Raw genomic sequence first — 20,058 nt, 5'->3', positions numbered from 1 at the left:
TTCTGGACCATCGTAAGTTGAAACCAGACTCAACATACAATGCTGTGGACAGTCCAGATTTGTGAAACGTGTCAATGGCTGAAAGAACCGACCAATCAAAATGGACATTTCACTGGTAAAACCCATGTTTTACTGAAGTGTATGGACTGACTAGTGTCTGGTAGCGCCCCCTACAGTACAGGGAGGTATTACATGTTCTGTACACTTTAGGGTTACCTGCTCCTTTGGACACCAGGTGAAGGCGACTCCATTACTTTTTTGGGACACTGTGTACTGTACAGGACCCCGAAGAAGATGTCCTCTACATAGACCAGTGTTTCCCAAGCAGGGTGGCCCCAGCTTTTGCAAAACTACAACTCCCAGCATGCCCGGACAGCCTTTGGCTGTCCGGGCATGCTGGGAGTTGTAGTTTTGCAACAGCTGGAGGCTCCCTGCATGGGAAACGCTGACAGTGATTTACAGCTCCCAGCAGATCTTTATTACTTTTATATGTGAGGATTTGCTTTATCTATTTATTTAGTTATCTACTTATTTTTCTTCAATTCTCACTTTTTCCTATTTTTGGATGACATTTTGGTGCCTTTAGAACCAATTACCAGGTTTCCATAGAGTTATGGCCTCAACATACAATGGTTTCAACATTCAATGGTCGTCCTGGAACCAATTAATATTGTAACTTGAGGGACCACTGTACATATACATTTAATAATATTATTCTTATTTTATGTTGTAGTAGTAGTAGTAGTAGTAGTAATGTTCTCTAAACAGGCTAGCAGCCTTGACGTGTTTTGCGATACACAACTCACCCTCTTCACTTCTTCGTCAGTGAGTTCTTTCACTCCATATTGGAGCAGGGCACCATCCAGGTGATGAATTTCAAAAATGTGTGATCTGAGCCGACGCTGAAGGAAAAAAGCTGGAAGGTGTGGTGTCAGGAACATAATACGGCTTAAAGCTTTCTGCACAAACAAAAGACTGTATTAGCCATCTGAGTTTCATAGGACACGCTTTCTCATGACTCTCCTAAAACCTCAATAACAATGCAGGTTTTGTGGATCCCTTAGGAAAAACAGGTGGATTTGCTACGATAAGTAAATGAGAGAGGCAGCAGTATAGTACACACAGACAAGGGACAGCAAATGTGTAATGTAGGCCAGAAAAAACCCTACACAGCTATATTACAGTCCTAAACAACTGTATACACCCATAATATATCTTGGACCACTGTGTGCGCATCTGATTTCATATGGAGTTCCTTCAATGTAAATTATACATGGGATCCTGTTCTGCAGAGCTAATCTCCTCTTGATGCAGTACTTTTTGGAAGAATAGGATAATAAATGCACTATGGGGGAGATTTATTAAAAGCTGTGTAGAAAAAGAAGAGTGGTGCAGTTGCCCATAGCAACCAGTTCGCTTCTTTCTTTTTCAAAAAGGCTCTGAAAAATAAAAGCTAAAAAGGTTGCTATGGGCAACTGCATCACTCTTCCTTTACACTAGTAGTTTTGATAAATATTTTCTTATGTGTGCAGCCATAGGTTGCCTAAGGGTCAGAATAATATAAACCTAGGGGATCTGATTTTATGTTCTACCATGGGTATTTGCAGACACCCTAGCTGGGTGGGTGAGGGGACAATTGACTACAATATACTAGGCCGCAGCCCAGAGTCACAAAATCCCTATTAAATTCCTTCACCTAAAATATACCTTTTTAATGTGCCATATTTAACATACATATATCCCAACTGAAAAGTTAAAAAGTAACAATTGTGTACTGCCCCACCCCTATACCTAGGGAAAGAAGATAATAGATGTGGTACAATTCTTCCACTAACAAACGGTATGGCAGATGTTCAGATCTCTGCTAAATACAGTGATCCGTCAACTTACAATGGCCTCAACATACAATAGTTTCAACATACAATTTTTTTTCTGGACCATTGTAACTTGAAACCAGACTCAACATACAATGCTACGGACAGTCCAGATCTGTGCAACATGTCACAACCGGAGGAACTGACCAATCAGAATGGGTATTTTACTTGTAAATTACCTGTATTATTGAAGTGCATGTACTGACTGGCTGTCTGGTAGCACCCCCTACAGTACAGGGAGGAACTACAAGTTCTGTACTACTCCTTAGCTGCTCCTTTGGACACCAAGTAAGGGCGGCTCCATTTGGGACACTGTGTGTACTGTATAGGACCCTGAAGAAGCTCCTGTCCTCTACATAAACCATTGTTTACCAACCAGGGTGCCTCCAGCTGTTGCAAAACTACAACTCCCAGCATGCCCGGACAGCCAACGGCTGTCCGGGCATGCTGGGAGTTGTAGTTTTGCAACAGCTGGAGGCTCCATGCTTGGGAAACAATGACCTAGACAGTGATTACAGCTCCCAGCAGAACTTTATTACTTTTATATGTAAGGATTTGCTTTATCTGTATTAGTTATCTACTTATTTTTCTTTAATCCTCACCTTTTCCTAGTTTTGGATGACATTTTGGTGGCTTCAGAACCAATTACCAGGTTTCCATAGAGTTATGGTCTCAACATACAATGGTTTCAACATACAATGGTCGTCCTGGAACCAATTAATATTGTAACTTGAGGGACCACTGTACACAGTACACAGTGGTGATGATCTAAGACTGTCAGATCATACCCTCCTCCACATGCTAGGGCAATAGCCACTTAAAAGCACCTTTTTTTTACAGCGAAGCATTTTTAATTAGGGTATGATCTGACAATCTTAGATCACCACTGTGTACTGTGTATTTAGCAGAGATCTGCACATCTGCCATACCGTTTGTTAGTGGAAGAATTGTACCACATCTATTCTTATATCCCCTAGGTATTGTGATTAGGTAGTACACAGTTGTCACTTTTTAGTTTTGTGAATCCGGGCTGCAGCCCAGGAGTTTGTGGTGTATACCCATCTGTAAACACCAGCGCAACATGCAAAACATCTTAACATAGAAATAAACTTTTCTAAACAGTGTTTCCTACTTGAGAATGCTTAACCCCTTAAGGACCAAGCCAATTTTATTTTTGCATTTTTGTTTTTTCCTCCTCGCCTTCTAAAATCCATAACGCCTTTATATTACCATCTACAGACCCATTTAAGGGCTTGTTTTTAGCGTGACCAATTGTACTTTGTACCATAAAAATGTACGGCGAACCCAAAAACATTTTTTTTATTTTAGGGAGGAAATTTAAGTGAAAACCACAATTTTGCACATTTTGGAGGGTTTTGTTTTCACACTGTACACTTTACGGTAGAAATGACATGTGTTCTTTATTCTGTGGGTCAATACGATTAAAATGATACCCATGGCTAGATACTTTTATATATTTTTTTTTTAAGCGGTACAAAAATATAAATCTAAAACTTTTTGTATAAAATCAATCTAAAATCGCCCTATTTTGACCACCTATAACTTTTTCATTTTTCCATATATAGGGCGGTATGAGGGCTCATTATTTGCGCCGTCATCTGTACTTTTTATCGATACCCCATTTGCATATATAAAACTTTTAGATAATTTTTTATAAATTTTTTTAAATAAAATGTGACAAAAAAGCTGCATTTTTGGACTTTTTTTTAATTTTTTTTACGCTTACGCCATTCACCGTACGGGATAAATAACATTATATTTTGATAGTACGGACATTTATGCATGTGGCAATACCAAATAGGTTTATTAAAAAAAAAAATTACGCTTTTTGGGGTAAAATGGGAAAAACGGACAATTTTCATTTTTATTGGGAGAGGGGATTTTTCACATTTTTTTACTTTTTATTTTTACATTACTTTTTTATACACTTTTTATGTCCCCATAGGGAACTATCTATAGCAATCCTTTGATTGCTACTACTGTTCAGTGCTATGCATAGGACATAGCACCGATCAATATTATTGGTGATGACTTCTGCTCTGGTCTGCTCGACGGCCGGAGCCAGGTGAGGGGAACTCCGGCCGCCATGCTGGATGATCGGATCGCCGCGGCAGCGTTGCGGGCGATTCGATCATCCATTCAAAGTACCGCACTGCTGCAGATGCTGCTGAGGGGTTAAATGGCGGACATCCGCACGATCGAGGATGTCGGCAATTACTGGCGGGTCTCCAGCTGCTGATAGCAGCCGGAATCTGCCGTGTATGACACGAGCACCGCTCCGATGCTCGCGGTTATACACAGGACGTAAATGTACATCCAGGTCCCGCCAAACCAGGACGTACATTTACTTCCGCGGTTGTTAAGGGGTTAAAGGGGTAATCCAGGAAAAAAAAATACATACATATATATTTTTTTTATATCAACTGGCTCCAGAAAGTTAAACAGATTGTAAATTAGTATTGAAAAAGGAAATTCAGAGAGCAAAATTATACGAATCCATCTGTGTCGACACAAAAGGAAAGTCAGTAAGCCCAGCAGGACAGCAGCCGGATTCAATAATTGTGGTACTACCGACAGGGTGCAAAGCTGAAGGATAGCAACAGAACTGGCATAAATAGGGCATAAAGATGAAGCTTGCACTCACCGTTCCTGTAGAAATTCTTCATACGGTCATTCCATTCTGGCAGGGAAACCTCGGGGATGCGGGATGCTCCAAGGCAAACAGCTGTTTTCGCACACACCTGTGTGCTTCCTCCGGCCAGGTGTGTGCGAAAACAGCTGTTTGCCTTGGAGAATCCCGCATCCCCGAAGTCTCCCTGCCAGAACGGAATGACCGTATGAAGAATTTCTACAGGAACGGTGAGTGCAAGCTTCATCTTTATGCCAGCTTTGTTAGTTATTTCTATTAAAGAAAATCTGAATCCTTCCAGTAGTTTTCAGATGCTTAAGCTGAGTTGTTCTTTTCTTTCTGACAACAGTGCTCTCTACTGACACCTCTGCTTGTCTCAGGAACTGTCTGGAGCATAAGAGGTTTGCTATGGGGATTTGCTCCTACTCTGAACAGTTCCTGAGACAAGCAGAGATGTCAGCAGAGAGCACTGTTGTCAGACAGAAAAGAACAACTTCAGCAGCTGATAACTACTGGTAGGATTAAGATTTTTTTAACATAAGTAATTTACAAATCTGTTTAACTTTCTGGAGCCAGTTGATAAAAAAAAATAATGTTTTTTCCTGGAATACCCCTTTAATCCATATTGTAAATCACCTGAATGCAGATGTACAGTATCTCACATAAGTCAGTCCACCCCTCACATTATATATACAGTATCTCACATAAGTCAGTTCACCCCTCACACTATATATATATATATATATATATATATATATACAGTATCTCACATAAGTCAGTCCACCCCTCACATTATATATACAGTATCTCACATAAGTCAGTCCACCCCTCACATTATATATACAGTATATAACATAAGTCAGTCCACTCCTCACATTATATATACAGTATCTCACATAAGTCAGTCCACCCCTCACATTATATATACAGTATCTCACATAAGTCAGTCCATCCCTCACATTATATATACAGTATCTCCCATAAGTCAGTCCACTCCTCACATTATATATACAGTATCTCACATAAGTCAGTCCACCCCTCACATTATATATATACAGTATCTCCCATAAGTCAGTCCACTCCTCACATATATACAGTATCTCACATAAGTCAGTCCACCCCTCACATTATATATACAGAATCTCCCATAAGTCAGTCCACTCCTCACATTATATATACAGTATATCACATAAGTCAGTCCACCCCTCACATTATATATACAGTATCTCCCATAAGTCAGTCCACCCCTCACATTATATATACAGTATCTCACATAAGTCAGTCCACTCCTCACATTATATATACAGTATCTCACATAAGTCAGTCCACTCCTCACATTATATATACAGTATCTCCCATAAGTCAGTTCACCCTTCACATTATATATACAGTATCTCCCATAAGTCAGTCCACCCCTCACATTATATATACAGTATCTCCCATAAGTCAGTCCACTCCTCACATTATATATACAGTATATCACATAAGTCAGTCCACTCCTCACATTATATATACAGTATCTCACATAAGTCAGTTCACCCCTCACATTATATATACAGTATCTCACATAAGTCAGTCCACCCCTCACATTATATATATACAGTATCTCACATAAGTCAGTCCACCCCTCACATTATATATATACAGTATCTCCCATAAGTCAGTCCACTCCTCACATATATACAGTATCTCACATAAGTCAGTCCACCCCTCACATTATATATACAGTATCTCCCATAAGTCAGTCCACTCCTCACATTATATATACAGTATCTCACATAAGTCAGTCCACTCCTCACATTATATATACAGTATCTCACATAAGTCAGTCCACCCCTCACATTATATATACAGTATCTCACATAAGTCAGTCCACTCCTCACATTATATATACAGTATCTCACATAAGTCAGTCCACCCCTCACATTATATATACAGTATCTCACATAAGTCAGTCCACTCCTCACATTATATATACAGTATCTCACATAAGTCAGTCCACTCCTCACATTATATATACAGTATCTCACATAAGTCAGTCCACTCCTCACATTATATATACAGTATCTCACATAAGTCAGTCCACTCCTCACATTATATATACAGTATCTCACATAAGTCAGTCCACCCATCACATTATATATACAGTATCTCACATAAGTCAGTTCACCCCTCACACTATATATATATATACAGTATATAACATAAGTCAGTCCACTCCTCACATTATATATACAGTATCTCACATAAGTCAGTCCACCCCTCACATTATATACAGTATATCACATAAGTCAGTCCACTCTTCACATTATATATACAGTATCTCACATAAGTCAGTCCACCCCTCACATTATATATACAGTATCTCACATAAGTCAGTCCATCCCTCACATTATATATACAGTATCTCCCATAAGTCAGTCCACTCCTCACATTATATATACAGTATCTCACATAAGTCAGTCCACCCCTCACATTATATATATACAGTATCTCCCATAAGTCAGTCCACTCCTCACATATATACAGTATCTCACATAAGTCAGTCCACCCCTCACATTATATATACAGTATCTCCCATAAGTCAGTCCACTCCTCACATTATATATACAGTATATCACATAAGTCAGTCCACCCCTCACATTATATATACAGTATCACCCATAAGTCAGTCCACCCCTCACATTATATATACAGTATCTCCCATAAGTCAGTCCACCCCTCACATTATATATACAGTATCTCCCATAAGTCAGTCCACCCCTCACATTATATATACAGTATCTCACATAAGTCAGTCCACTCCTCACATTATATATACAGTATCTCACATAAGTCAGTCCACTCCTCACATTATATATACAGTATCTCACAAGTCAGTCCACTCCTCACATTATATATACAGTATCTCCCATAAGTCAGTCCACCCCTCACATTATATATACAGTATCTCACATAAGTCAGTCCACCCCTCACATTATATATACAGTATCTCACATAAGTCAGTCCACCCCTCACATTATATATACAGTATCTCACATAAGTCAGTCCACCCCTCACATTATATATACAGTATCTCACATAAGTCAGTTCACCCCTCACATTATATATATACAGTATCTCACATAAGTCAGTCCACTCCTCACATTATATATACAGTATCTCACATAAGTCAGTCCACCCCTCACATTATATATACAGTATCTCACATAAGTCAGTCCACCCCTCACATTATATATATATACAGTATCTCCCATAAGTCAGTCCACTCCTCACATATATACAGTATCTCACATAAGTCAGTCCACCCCTCACATTATATATACAGTATCTCCCATAAGTCAGTCCACTCCTCACATTATATATACAGTATATCACATAAGTCAGTCCACCCCTCACATTATATATACAGTATCTCACATAAGTCAGTCCACCCCTCACATTATATATACAGTATCTCACATAAGTCAGTCCACTCCTCACATTATATATACAGTATATCACATAAGTCAGTCCACCCCTCACATTATATATACAGTATATCACATAAGTCAGTCCACCCCTCACATTATATATACAGTATCTCACATAAGTCAGTCCACTCCTCACATTATATACACAGTATCTCACATAAGTCAGTCCACTCCTCACATTATATACAGTATCTCACATAAGTCAGTCCACTCCTCACATTATATATACAGTATCTCATATAAGTCAGTCCACTCCTCACATTATATACACAGTATCTCACATAAGTCAGTCCACTCCTCACATTATATACACAGTATCTCACATAAGTCAGTCCACTCCTCACATTATATACAGTATCTCACATAAGTCAGTCCACTCCTCACATTATATATACAGTATCTCACATAAGTGAGTCCACTCCTCACATTATATATACAGTATCTCCCATAAGTCAGTCCAACCCTCACATTATATATACAGTATCTCCCATAAGTCAGTCCACCCCTCACATTATATATACAGTATCTCACATAAGTCAGTCCACTCCTCACATTATATATACAGTATCTCACATAAGTCAGTCCACTCCTCACATTATATATACAGTATCTCACATAAGTCAGTCCACCCCTCACATTTTATATACAGTATCTCCCATAAGTCAGTCCACTCCTCACATTATATATACAGTATCTCACATAAGTCAGTTCACCCCTCACATTATATATACAGTATCTCCCATAAGTCAGTCCACCCCTCACATTATATATACAGTATCTCCCATAAGTCAGTCCACTCCTCACATTATATATACAGTATCTCCCATAAGTCAGTCCACTCCTCACATTATATATACAGTATCTCACATAAGTCAGTTCACCCCTCACATTATATATACAGTATCTCACATAAGTCAGTCCACCCCTCACATTATATATATACAGTATCTCACATAAGTCAGTCCACCCCTCACATTATATATATACAGTATCTCCCATAAGTCAGTCCACTCCTCACATATATACAGTATCTCACATAAGTCAGTCCACCCCTCACATTATATATACAGTATCTCCCATAAGTCAGTCCACTCCTCACATTATATATACAGTATCTCACATAAGTCAGTCCACTCCTCACATTATATATACAGTATCTCACATAAGTCAGTCCACCCCTCACATTATATATACAGTATCTCACATAAGTCAGTCCACTCCTCACATTATATATACAGTATCTCACATAAGTCAGTCCACTCCTCACATTATATATACAGTATCTCACATAAGTCAGTCCACTCCTCACATTATATATACAGTATCTCACATAAGTCAGTCCACTCCTCACATTATATATACAGTATCTCACATAAGTCAGTCCACCCATCACATTATATATACAGTATCTCACATAAGTCAGTTCACCCCTCACACTATATATATATATATATATATATATACAGTATATAACATAAGTCAGTCCACTCCTCACATTATATATACAGTATCTCACATAAGTCAGTCCACCCCTCACATTATATACAGTATATCACATAAGTCAGTCCACTCCTCACATTATATATACAGTATCTCACATAAGTCAGTCCACCCCTCACATTATATATACAGTATCTCACATAAGTCAGTTCACCCCTCACACTATATATATATATATATATATACAGTATATAACATAAGTCAGTCCACTCCTCACATTATATATACAGTATCTCACATAAGTCAGTCCACCCCTCACATTATATACAGTATATCACATAAGTCAGTCCACTCCTCACATTATATATACAGTATCTCCCATAAGTGAGTCCACCCCTCACACTATATATACAGTATCTCACATAAGTCAGTCCACTCCTCACATTATATATACAGTATCTCACATAAGTCAGTCCACTCCTCACATTATATATACATTATCTCACATAAGTCAGTCCATCCCCACATTATATGTACATTATCTCACATAAGTCAGTCCACTCCTCACATTATATATACAGTATCTCACATAAGTCAGTTCACCCCTCACATTATATATACAGTATCTCACATAAGTCAGTCCATCCCCACATTATATGTACAGTATCTCACAAGTCAGTCCACTCCTCACATTATATATATACAGTATCTCACATAAGTCAGTCCACTCCTCACATTATATATACATTATCTCACATATGTCAGTCCACTCCTCACATTATATATATACAGTATCTCACATAAGTCAGTCCATCCCCACATTATATATACATTATCTCACATAAGTCAGTCCATCCCTCACATTATATACAGTATCTCACATAAGTCAGTCCACCCCTCACATTATATATACAGTATATCACATAAGTCAGTTCACCCCTCACACTATATATACAGTATATCACATAAGTCAGTCCACTCCTCACATTATATATACAGTATCTCACATAAGTCAGTCCACTCCTCACATAAGTCAGTCCACCCCTCACATTATATATATAGTGTCTCACATAAGTCAGTCCACTCCTCACACTATATATACACAGTATATCACATAAGTCAGTCCATCCCTCACATTATATATACAGTATCTCACATAAGTCAGTCCACCCCTCACATTATATATACAGTATCTCACATAAGTCAGTCCACCCCACACACTATATATACAGTATCTCACATAAGTCAGTCCACTCCTCACATTATATATCAGGGGTCTCAAACTCCAATTATCTGGGGGCCACTGGAGGTAGCAGCTGGGTGCGGCTGGGCCACATGCGCCCCTTACATATAAATGCCCCCATCATACACTCCTCATCATCCACCAGCAACCTCCATTCCCCCTACCCCCGTGTGGTAATAGCATGAGCTGACGGATGATGGGGGTGCTACTTCTAGGGGTTCCCCACATTAGGTATGCAGCAAGTTCCCCACATTAGGTAGGTAGTAGCAGGTTCCCCACATTAGGTAGTAGCAAGTTCCCCACATTAGGTAGAAGCAGGTTCCCCACATTAGGTAGTAGCAGGTTCCCCACATTAGGTAGTAGCAGGTTCCCCACATTAGGTAGAAGAAGGTTCCCCACATTAAGTAGCCATAAGTCAGTCCACCCCTCACATTATATATACACAGTATCTCACATAAAAAAGTTGAGAGTTTGGGTGGCTACACACTATAATTAATGGTATGCCTTATACCGGGGTACTGAGTTGAACTATACCCGTAGTGCCAAAAAAAAAAAAAAAAAAAAAAAACTATATTAGGATTCAGACCTCAAGGTATAGGTGGAGCTGGAAATGTATCAGGTGTTAGCAGAGAGCACTGTGGTTAGACAGAAAATTCAAAAATAATTTTATTTTTTTCTGTAGCATACAGCTGCTAATAAGTACTGGAAGGGTAAAGATTTTTTAATAGAAGTAATTTACAAATCTGTAACTTTCTGGCACCAGTTGATTAAAAATAAATAAATACATACATACAGTCATGGTCGTAAATGTTGGCACCCCTGAAATTTTTCACGAAAATGTATTATTTCTCACAGAAAAGGATTGCACTAACACATGTTTTGCTATACCCATGTTTATTCCCTTTGTGTGTATTGGAACTAAAGCAAAAAAAAAAAAGGGAGGAAAAAAAGCAAATTGGACATAATGTCACACCAAACTCCAAAAATGGGCTGGACAAAATTATTGGCACCCTTAACTTAGTATTTGGGTACACACCCTTTGGAAAAAATAAGTGAAATCAGTCGCTTCCTATAACCATCAATAAGCTTCTTACACCTCTCAGTCGGAATGTTGGCCCACTCTTCCTTTGCAAACTGCTCCAGGTCTCTCTTATTTGAAGGGCGCCTTTTCCCAACATCAATTTTAAGATCTCTCCACAGGTGTTCAATGGGATTTAGATCTGGACTCATTGCTGGCCACTTCAGAACTCTCCAGCACTTTGTTGCCATCCATTTCTGGGTGCTTTTTGACGTATGTTTGGGGTCATTGTCCTGCTGGAAGACCCAAGATCTCGGACGCAAACCCAGCTTTCTGACACTGGGCTGTATAGCACGACCCAAAATCCGTTGGTAATCCTCAGATTTCATGATGCCTTGCACACATTCAAGGCACCCAGTGACAGAGGCAGCAAAACAACCCCAAAACATAATTGAACCGCCACCATATTTCACTGTAGGTACTGTGTTCTTTTCATTGTAGGCCTCATTCCGTTTTCGGTAAACAGTAGAATGATGTGCTTTACCAAAAAGCTCAATCTTTGTCTCATCTGTCCACAAGACGTTTTCCCAGAAGGATTTTGGTTTACTCAAGTTCATTTTGGCAAAATGTAGTCTTGCTTTTTTATGTCTCTGTGTCAGCAGTGGGGTCCTCCTGGGTCTCCTGCCATAGCGTTTTATTTCATTTAAATGTTACAACTTGTTTTATACTTGGAGGTGTGTAAACTCCAAAATTAATGCGCCTTGAATATCTTCAAGGCAGCATTAAGGTAGCACCTGTGAGGCCAGGAACCCATATTAGCCAACTCAGGTGGGGCTTGCAGCTTGCCTCCCTCCTCCCATTGCATGTGTGCTCAGTCACGCTGGAGGGTATCTGGGAGGAAGTTGTGAGTCGACCGAATGCTGCCGTAATTGCCCACTGGCCCCTGTTTTGCTTATCAAGCACAGGTAGGATTAGCGTAGGTCTCGCACCATCTTGAGAAACCTTGGTGTTGGTGTGCGGGCTCTGGTGTGTCCTTCATATAAGGATATACTGGCGAATGTCTCAATTTTAACATCAGTGTTGAGGGATAGCCAATGTCATTGTATACATCTCCCACAGTAGTGCACCCATATTCCTGTATTGTATTCATTTAAATGTTGATGGATAGTTCGCGCTGACACTGATGTTTTCTGAGCCTGCAGGACAGTTTGAATATCTTTGGAACTTGTTTGGGGCTGCTTATCCACCATCCGGACTATCCTGCGTTGACACCTTTCATCAATTTTTCTCTTCCGTCCATGCCCAGGGAGATTAGTTACAGTGCCATGGGTTGCAAACTTCTTGATAATGTTGCGCACTGTGGACAATGGAAAAGCTAGATCTCTGGAGATAGACTTTTAACCTTGGGAAGCTTTTGGTTCTCAAGTACTGACACAGTTCTCTTCTGCTCTTTCTGTTGCCCATGCTTAGTGTGGCACACACAGACACACAATGCAAAGACTAAGTGAATTTCTCTCCTTTTTATCTGCTTTCAGGTGGGATTTTTATATTGCCCACACCTGTTACTTGCCCCAGGTGAGTTTAAAGGAGCATCACATGCTTGAAACAATTTTATTTATCCACAATTTTGAAAGGGCGTCAATAATTTTGTCCAGCCCATTTTTGGAGTTTGGTGTGACATTATGTCCAATTTGCTTTTTTTCCTCCCTTTTTTGGTTATTTCCAATACACACAAAGGGAATAAACATGTGTATAGCAAAACATGTATTATTGCAAACCGTTTCTGTGAGAAATACCTCATTTTCTTTAAAAATTTCAGGGGTGCCATTTACGTCCATGACTGTATGTTTTCCATTGGAGTACCCCTTTAAAGGAAATAATGGTGGCCAAGGTTTAACATAAGTGGCTGTGTATTGAGTTATTTTGAGGGGACACAACATTAAACCCTGTGCACTCACTACTTTACGTTGTAGCAGCGGGTCATTTCTTCAGAGTTGTCATCTGATTTTGACTCCTGAATGCTTATCTCTACAAAATACTGTTAGTCCAATAAAAAAAAGTATCACAAGATTCTGCAACATTATATGAATTTACGTTTGTTGTCACATGGGAATAGATAAAATATTTACAAAAATGTGAGGAGTGGGCTCACTTATGTGACATAATTATGTGACAGTGTTTTGGCTGAACCAAAACACTATGTCACATAATTAGTATGTTTCTAGAGGGGGACGTTGGAATTAATTTATCTCTAGCCTTTTCTGAGAGCTCCAGAACAAAGTTGAAAGCAAATTTTATATAATATTCTCTTGACTGCGCAGTAAATGTATTGTCAGATCAATCCTTATTTAAATAAATGAACTCCAGATGATGTGCTGACCACACATAGCCCAGTGCCAGAATGCTTTGCCATCAGATTGGATAGAAAAAGTGACAAGTGAGTGATGCAAGCATGCAGAAATCATTGAGCCATCTGTATTAAAGGAGAACTCCGGAATATAAAAGTTGTGGCCCATACTGCCGGCAGTAAAAAAATAAAGATGTACATACCTTCCTCCGCTCCCCCGTTACCCGGCTCCGGCCTCCTCAATGATCCTCTTCATGGTTGCCGGATGAGTCATACTGCGCTCAGCCAATCACCAGCCGCAGCGAAGTCCGACTCAGCCGGCGATAGGCTGAGCAGCAGTGTGAAAACGCTTCAGGACACCGGCACCTGCGGCCGAAAACGTCACACTGCTGCTCAGCCTATCTTCGGCCAAGTCAGGACTTCACTGCAGCCGGTGATTGGCTGAGCGCAGTAAGACTCATCCGACCACCAGGAAGTGGATCGCGGCAGAGACCGGAGCCGGTTACCGGAGGCCCCGGGGGAGCGGAGGAAGGTATGTACATCTTTATTTTTTTTACTGCCGGCAGTATGGGGGACAATTTTTATGTTCTGGAGTTCTCCTTTAAGCTACGACAAGCCTTCCAGAGAGATCAGATCTTTGTAGTGGTCCCTCTAGACAAAACATCCTTTTCTTTTTTGTACACACAATAATGAAATACAGTAGCTTTCCCAAAAAAAAAAAAAAAAAATGTTTATTAACGTTGTCCACTATTGTTCTTACCATTTGCTGGATATCAAGGCTGGTCATAGATAAAGGTGGACCTGAGAAAGCGGCTTTGAATTCCTGAATGTTTTCTACCTTTGGATGAATTCCTTGTTGTACCTAGAGTATAAAATGGGTAAGAGCCTGTTTCTTGCCCAATAAAACATACAAAAATGCTGTATTCTGCTCAGCATTTTACATGAGTAATTGTAAGCCAAAACTAGTAGTGGAAACTACCCAGAGAAGAGGTGTAATGAAAAGATCTGCACCAAAATATTAAATGTGGTCTAAAGGACATAACAGCAAAGGATATAGTAAGAAATGAATGAATTGAGCACATACAGAAAAAGACCTAAAAGACTTAAAGCTCTTTGTACTAAAATCAGGTATAAAACAAAGAACTGAAAGATTTGCTGTGCAGTGTGCTGAACTTCTCAGGTTAAGTGTTGCCAGCTATATTCATGTAATGATACTATTAGGAATAGGTGTGCTGCTTCTTTACCCTACAGGGACTTACCTCCCTGACATTTGTTGTCTGTATGGTTTTCCTTGTTGAAAAATTAAATAAAAATTTACAGTAAAAAAAAAAATAATAATTAATAGGTGTGCTGTAATTTTCCTTCTGCCTCTGGAGTTTTACCTAGCACCACAGGGACGCTATACAATCTGATTAAAATCTTAAGATAAGTTTCCTGATGGGAGCTACAGAGGGAGGCCACAAATACTTAGGACTTGTTCATGCGTGAACACTAGTTCTTAACTCTTACCTGATTGACCAAATGTCGAATCTGATCCTGCAGAGTCTGCTCCGTCACGTAGCAAACAGATTTTAGAATACTGTCTAAAACATCCTCATAAAGCTCTTTCCGCTTGTTATGATAAATCTCTAAGAACTCCTCCTGTTGCTTTGGAGTCCAAAAGTGCCGGATTAGCAATTGTCTGGGAAACAAATACCTAAAGAAAATGGAAAAATTGGTAAACACACTATCTAAACTGCGAAAGAGGCCATAAACCTTAAATAGCTGTTTGCCAAAAGCTATGTGCATGTGTTCTCAGTGGGGAGACAAAGGATTAAGTGTTAAAATTCGACATGCCTATTCCACTTTTTTCTGAAATCATATGTCAGCGAGAAAAACCCCAAACACATAAAGTTGGTTACTCCTGCCGAAAATTGAAAAGACCACTGCAATGCAATTATTGAAGGTTAGCTCAAAACTATTTAACTGTATACATACACAAACTACATGTAAATTTGTTAGGATCCCCTTATAAATCCATAGGCATTAAAGGGGTACTCCGGTGGAAAACATTTTTTTTCTTTAGGTCTTTATAAGTCAAATGGTGCCAGAAAGTTAAACAGATTTATAAATTACTTCTATTAATAAATCTCCCCTTCCAGTACTTTATAGCAGCTGAATGCTACAGAGAAAATTCTGTTCTTTTTTAATTTTTTGTCTTGTCCACAATGCCCTGCTGACACCTCTGTCCGTGTCAGGAACTGTCCAGAGCAGCATAGGTTTGCAATGGTGATTTTCTCCTGCTCTGGACAGTTCCTGATACAGACATCAGGTGTCAGCAGAGAGCAGGGTGGACAAGACAAAAAATAAATAAAAAAAAAGAACAGAATTTCCTCTGTAACATACAACTGCTAAAAAGTACAGGAAGGGTAAAGTTTTTTTTTAATAGAAGTAATTTACAAATATGTTTAACTTTCTCGCACCTGTTCATTAAAAAAAATAATAATAATAATAATAATAATTTCCACCGGAGTACCACTAGTATATGCTAGTCTTTGGGAAAGACTTTCTACAAGATTTTGGAAATTTCGGTAGGGAGTTTCTCATTAATCAAAAAGGCAGCCTGGCTTATAATGTCCATTCTAGTTCATCCCAAACGTAATGGGGTTGAGGTCAGGGCTGTGTGCGCACCAGTTAAGTTCTTTCAATCCAAACTTGTCCAACCATTTGTTTATGGACCTTGCTTTGTGCTGGAACAGAAAAGGGCCAAACCCAAACTGTTCCCACAAAGTTGGAGGCATACAATTATCCAAAATGTCCAGGTATGCTAAAGCACTTTCCTTCACTGGAACTAAGGGACCTATGCTAACCCCTGAAAAACAACCCCATATAAATGGGCTTGGCATTGTGTTGATGTAAGGCTTGTGTGTAGCTGCTTGAAAACCCATGCCAAAAAAAGTCCTGGTGCACAGATTTTAGGCGGATTTTAATGCCAGATGAGGTTTGTAACTCTGCAGTTATTGAGTCAGCAGAGTGTTGGTGACTTTTATGTACCTCAACACACTGAACCTGCATGGTCTTCACTTTGTGGCTAAGTTGCTATGGTTTGTACACGCTTCCACTTTTTAATAATACGACTCCTGGCTGATGGTGGAAGAGGAGGCAGTACATTTCACAAACTGGCTTGTTGCAGCGACTCCTTTTACAGTACTACACTAAATTTCACTGAGCTCTTTAGAGCGACTCATTCTTTCACAAATGTTTGTAAAAGGAATTTTGCATTGGTACACCTGTGACAATGGGATTAAATGAAACACCTAAATGCAATTATTTAAGTGTACATGCCATTTTAAATCTCTGACTCTCTGCCCTATAGGCTTCTAATGGAGTAGCAAGACAAAGATCTATGAGAGCCACTAGTTCTCCTGATCAGTACTTAAAAAAAGAGGGTGTACCTGTACGCCCTCCGTATTTCCAATCACCCCCGTTCGCCAGGCTGTGATCGGACCAGAATGACTGCTGTACAGGGTACATTCACACAGGTGGGGGTTTATGGTGGGTTTCCTTCTACAAGTTTGTGCTGTGGCAAATTTTCCGCCGCAGATCTAACTCCCAGCGGAAAACTCACTGTGAACCCATGCCTGTGTGAATGTACACTAAAAACACTACACTTACACAAAATAAAAAGTTAAACACTACATACACACGTCCCCCCCCCCCCCCCCAATAAAATGAAAAACGTTTAATACGGCAGTGTTTCCTAAACGGAGCCTCCAGTTGTTGCAAAATAACAACTCCCAGTATTGCCGGACAGCCACTGACTGTCCTGGAAGGCTGGGAGTTTTGCTATAGCTGGAGGCACTGGTGGAGACAAGCCCCATCCTTGTATCTGGGTCCGCCCCTATTGCAAATTCCTAATCTAGTCCTCAAATGCGCATGGCGCTCTCTTACTTCGGAGCCCTGTCGTATTTCAAGGCAACAGTTTAGGGCCACATATGGGGTATTTCCGTACTCAGGAGAAATTGCGTAACAAATTTTGGGGAGGATTTTTCTCCTTTTACCAATTATGAAAAGCAAAAGTGAGGGGCTACACCAGCATGTTAGTGTAAAAAAAATTTACACTAACATGCTGGTGTTACCCCATACTTTTCATTTTCACAAGAGGTAAAAGGAGAAAGACCCCAAAAATTTGTAACGCAATTTCTCCTGAGTACGGAAATACCCCATATGTGGGTGTAAAATGCTCTGCGGGTGCACAACAAGGCTCAGGAGTGAGAGCGTACTATGTACATTTGAGGCCTAAATTGGTGATTTGCACAGGGGTGGCTGATAGTTACAGCGGTTCTGACATGAACGCAAAAAAAATAAAATAAATAAACACACTCACATGTGACCCCATTTTGGAAACTACACCCCTCAAGGAACATAAGGGGTATAGTGAGCCTTAACACCCCACATGTCTGACGAATTTTCATTAAAGTTGGACATGAAAATGAAAAATTAGTTTTTTTTCCCCCTGAAATGCTGGTGTTACCAGAAATATTTCATTTTCACAAGGGGTAATAGGAGAAAAGTCTCCCAAAATTTGTAACCCCATTTCTTCTGAGTAAGAACATACCCCATATGTGGATGTAAAGTGCTGTGCTGGCGAACTACAGGGCTGAGAAGAGGAGCGCCATTGTGCTTTTGGTGAGAGAATTTGGCTGGAATTGAAGGCCATGAGCGTTTACAAAGCCCCCATTGTGCCAGATCAGTGGACCCCCCCCAACGTGACCCCATTTTGGAAACTGCACCCCTGACGGAATGTAACAAGGAGTGCAGTGAGCATTTACACCCCACAGGTGTCTGACAGATTTTTTTGAACAGTTGTCCTTAAAAATGAAAAGTTAAATTTTTCAGTTGCACAGCCCACTGTTCCAAAGATCTGTCAAATGCCAGTGGGGTGTAAATGTGACAACTACACCACTCACAGAATTTAATAAGGGGTGCAGTACCCCTTATTAAATTCTGTGAGGGGTGTAGATTAAAAAATGGGGTCACATGTGAGGGGTCCACTGTTCTGGCACCACGGGGGGCTGTGTAAACGCACATGGCCCCCGACTTCCATTCCAACTAAATTCTCTCTCCAACTGTAGTTTGCTCGCAGAGCACTTTACATCCAAATATGAGGTATTTCCATACTCAGAAGAAATTGGGTTACACTTTTTTTTTTTTTTTTTTTTTTGTCCCACTTTAACAAAAGTTTGTCAATCACCTGTGGGATACGTATAAAGACTCCATTTACACCTTGTTACATTCCTTGAGGGGTGTCATTTCTAAAATAGTGTGCCATGTGCGTTTTTTTTTTACTGTTCTGGCATCATGGGGGCTTCCTAAATGCGACATGCCCCCCAAAAACTATTTCAGCAAAATTCGCTCTCCAAAAATGCCATTGTCACTCCTTCCCTTCTGAGTCCTCTACTGCACCCACAGAACACTTTACATCCACATGAGGTATTTCCTTACTCGAGAGAAAGTGAATTACAAGTTTTGGGGGGCCTTTTTACCTTTTACCCCTTGTAAAAATGAAAAAAAAAATGGGGCTACAACAACATGTTAGTGTAAAAAAAATGGAGATTTTGATTTTTCTCCTCCACTTTGCTGCTATTCCTGTGAAACGCCTAAAGGGTTAAACTTTTTGAATGTCATTTTGAATACTTTGAGGGGGTGCCGTTTTCATAATGGGGTCCATTATAGGGGATTTTTTACATAAAGACCCTCATATTCACTTCAAAACTTAACTGGTCCCTTTAAAAAAGTCTGATTTTGACATTTTTGTGAAAAATTGCTGCTGTACTTTAAAGCCCTGTGATGTCTTCAAAAAGTAAAAACATGTCAACTTTATGATGCCAACATAAAGTAGACATATTGTACATGTGAATCAATTTGTAATTTATTTGACATGTCCCTTTTCCTTACAAGCAAAGTGCTTCAAAAGGTAGAAAAATGCTAAATTGAAAAAAAAAAAAATGCTAAATTTTCTAGTTTTTCCTGA

The 20,058-nt window shown here is 39.7% G+C and overlaps 1 protein-coding gene across 7 annotated transcripts in view; it reads right to left on the bottom strand.

The window, feature by feature from the left end:
* Window positions 1–20,058, bottom strand: part of LETMD1 (LETM1 domain containing 1) — a 116,200-nt gene that overhangs the window by 13,124 nt on the left and 83,018 nt on the right. For all 7 annotated transcript variants that reach the window (XM_056562643.1, XM_056562639.1, XM_056562641.1 and 4 more), the window contains 3 exons: window positions 15,555–15,741; window positions 14,806–14,907; window positions 807–959 (listed from right to left, as the gene is read on the bottom strand). In XM_056562643.1, coding sequence (XP_056418618.1) covers window positions 807–959; window positions 14,806–14,907; window positions 15,555–15,741 — 442 coding nt within the window. The remainder of the gene's footprint in view (window positions 1–806; window positions 960–14,805; window positions 14,908–15,554; window positions 15,742–20,058) is intronic.

The sequence above is a fragment of the Hyla sarda genome, chromosome 2, assembly GCF_029499605.1.
Source record: "Hyla sarda isolate aHylSar1 chromosome 2, aHylSar1.hap1, whole genome shotgun sequence".
Lineage (NCBI taxonomy): Eukaryota > Metazoa > Chordata > Amphibia > Anura > Hylidae > Hyla > Hyla sarda.
The sequence above is the reverse complement of the archived record's forward strand: the minus strand, read 5'-3'. Positions and strand labels throughout refer to the sequence as shown.